This window comes from Mandrillus leucophaeus, unplaced genomic scaffold, assembly GCF_000951045.1.
Source record: "Mandrillus leucophaeus isolate KB7577 unplaced genomic scaffold, Mleu.le_1.0 Scaffold457, whole genome shotgun sequence".
Taxonomy (NCBI): Eukaryota; Metazoa; Chordata; class Mammalia; order Primates; family Cercopithecidae; genus Mandrillus; species Mandrillus leucophaeus.
This window is the reverse complement of record NW_012104887.1, coordinates 17,124-20,081: the sequence shown is the minus strand read 5'-3', so window position 1 is coordinate 20,081 and position 2,958 is coordinate 17,124. Positions and strand designations below refer to the sequence as shown.

The 2,958-nt window shown below is 46.5% G+C and overlaps 2 protein-coding genes across 4 annotated transcripts in view; one reads left to right on the top strand and one right to left on the bottom strand.

Moving 5' to 3' along the window:
• Nucleotides 1–2,958, bottom strand: part of LOC105549787 (histone H3) — a 24,877-nt gene that overhangs the window by 17,123 nt on the left and 4,796 nt on the right. The gene's annotated exons all lie outside the window — the stretch shown is intronic.
• The window catches only part of LOC105549789 (histone H4), a 6,114-nt gene continuing 3,517 nt past the window's right edge, over nt 362–2,958 (top strand). The window contains exons 1-2 of one of the 3 annotated variants that reach the window (XM_011994439.1): nt 362–1,611; nt 1,893–2,399. In XM_011994439.1, coding sequence (XP_011849829.1) covers nt 435–746 — 312 coding nt within the window. In that variant the 5' untranslated portion in view covers nt 362–434 and the 3' untranslated portion in view covers nt 747–1,611; nt 1,893–2,399. Of the gene's footprint in view, nt 1,612–1,892; nt 2,402–2,958 lie in introns of those variants that run through there. The other 2 variants (XM_011994440.1, XM_011994441.1) reach the window with 2 other exon arrangements.

The window sequence follows — 2,958 nt, the reverse complement described above, 5'->3', positions numbered from 1 at the left end:
GAATCCGCTCGTCGGGATTAAATCCTGCGCTGGCGCGCTCCTGCCCGCCTCTGGCCTCCATTTGCTCTACCTGAGGCTCCCTCCAGAAGAACTTTCCCTTAGCCTCAGTGCAGTGCCTTTCGGGCGTCCTCAGACCAGACACAGGCCAAAGCCACCGCAGAATCGGGAAGCCCTGGGTTGGGATGTGAATTCTCCCGGGGACTATGGCGTAGCGGGGCGCGGGGGGCGGGGAAGAGGGTGGGAGGGACCTGAGCAGAGTGGAGGAGGAGGGAGAGGAAAACAGAAAAGAAATGACGAAATGTCGAGAGGGCGGGGACAATTGAGAAAGCTTCCCGCCGGCGCGCTTTCGGTTTTCAATCTGGTCCGATACTCTTGTATATCAGGGGAAGACCGTGCTTGCCCTGACAGAAGCTGTCTTTCAGGCTGTAGCAGTCATGTCTGGCAGGGGAAAGGGTGGAAAAGGCTTAGGCAAAGGGGGCGCTAAGCGCCACCGCAAGGTCCTGAGAGACAACATTCAGGGCATCACCAAGCCTGCCATTCGGCGTCTAGCTCGGCGTGGCGGCGTTAAGCGGATCTCTGGCCTCATTTACGAGGAGACCCGCGGTGTGCTGAAGGTGTTCCTGGAGAACGTGATTCGGGACGCAGTCACCTACACCGAGCACGCCAAGCGCAAGACCGTCACAGCCATGGATGTGGTGTACGCGCTCAAGCGCCAGGGGCGCACACTGTACGGCTTCGGAGGCTAGGCCGCCGCTCCAGCTTTGCACGTTTCGATCCCAAAGGCCCTTTTTAGGGCCGACCACTCGCTCATCTGAGGAGCTGGACACTTGACTGCATAAAGTGCAACAGTAACGATGTTGGAAGGTAACTTTGGCAGTGGGGCGACGGTCGGATCTGAAGTTAACGGAAAGCTACTGTGGCCCATGGCGCTCACAGCCGTAAAGACTTAAGTCGTTGACCGAAAGCGGCTTTTTCACTTACTTGGGCTTTTTTTTTTTTTTTTTTTTTTTGCCTTTATCGATATGAAAGGTTGAATGTGCTCTAGGTTTGAGCACTACTTTCTCGGCTTGCTCTTCTGGAGCAGTATATAGGCACACCTAGAGGGGCACGTCTTTGCGATCACCAGATCTGGTTCTGAGAAATAGGCACTGGCAATTTACACGTGCCTTGCTATGTAATCTCCCTATATTTGCTCAGGCAAAGTGGGAGAAGCAGCCTTAGATCTTCATTCTATAGATGCCGGCTTTCCCACCTGATCGGCTTAGATTTCGCGATTGACTGTTCTGGGCTTCATTTTACCCTCTACATAACAAGCGGGTGGACTAGATCCCTTAGTAAGGGTCCATGTTATGTGGTATCTTCAGCCACGCACTCAGCTCAATCTTAGTACAGTTAAAAAAATGAATTTCTAGCAAGCTATCCTACCCAGTGCCTGAAAAGTATCATTTCTTGTGTTCACTAAAAAGGCTCCTAATTTAATCAAGGACCTATGAGATAACTGTCTTTCAGTTGTGGCATTGCAAGGATACAAATGCAGAGACATTTTAATGTGATCCTTCTATAAGAGTGAACCAACGATATGATCTGAAAGCAGCTCCACAACTAATTCAGGTATGTGACTTCTACTTCTTAGGGCCTGTTGTAGCTTAGAATGAGAGACCTGCAGAAACGTGCCCACCATCAATACAGAAAGCACAATTTAATTTTGACAAGGCAAAAGCCAATTCTATATCAGCATGGCATATGTTAAAGCAAGCTATTCTTTACACTACCACCTCTAAATTGCCCTCATTTGGATTAAAATGTGGGTTCACATTTCTAATCCTTACAGTTTTGCAGCCATTGCATATGCCATAAGTTTTTGTTTTTGTTTTTGTTTTTTAACATTCTAGGCTTATGATTTTACTGTGTATGTATTTGGAAGAAGAAATTCTGTCAGCTCCCAAAGGATAAACCAGCAGTTGCTTTATTGGTTTTCAGATGTGGCTGCTCTCACCAGCATCAAACACTTGAGACTGAACTAAGCTTAAAACACGGTACTTAGCAATCAGGTTGCCGGCAAAGCACTGGTGCGAGACTTGCCTTCCAGGAGCTTACCAATGGGGCTGCCAGCAAAGTGGTGGATGCAAGACTTGCCCTCCAGGAGCTTACCATCAGAACGGAGAAGACAATAAATGCATAATATATAGACGACATAAATCCATACCTGTACACATTTAAGAATAAACAGTCCAACAGTAAGAGGCAGTACATATTCAATATGCTGAGAAATGCAGACAATAACTACTATAGGAATCCTAATGCTACAGGAGTCACTGGCTGCTGGGAAACCAAGGAAAACTTGGCTATGGACGTTGGGGCTTGTGTCGGACTCTGAATAAAGGGCAGAATGATTGGCATCCTACTGAGATACAGAGTAAAAGGGGTGAGGGCAGGGAGGAAGTGGCAAGAATAACATTTGTGAAGATGTCCAGGTAAGAAATAGAGGTTGTAATGCTCAAGATGTTTCCTTTTCCCTTTTAAATCTGACCTGTGATTTTCAGCATTGCTATTTCAAGTATCACTGATTTTTTTTTTAATTTTAAAGGCAATGCTGATGAATCTATCTGATCCTCACCAAGATCCACTAAAGAAGGAGATATCAAAAATTTGAAGATAAAGAAAGAAAGGGAGTGGGGGAGAAAACACGTCCATTGTCTGAATCAGTTGTTCTCAAAATGTAGCCTCTCATCTAGCAGCACTGGTCACCTGGGATAAAGTCTTGGGCCCCACCCCAGACCTATTGAATGAGAAACTGAGGGGTGAGACATAGTAACCTGTGCTTTAAAAAAGCCCTCCCGGTGATTCTGATACACATTAAAGGTTGAAAGCCACTGACTTAGGTAACAGCATTTCTTTCTTTCTCTCTCTCTTTCTCTTTCTTTCTTCTTTTTTTTCTTTCTTTCTCTTTCTTTCTCT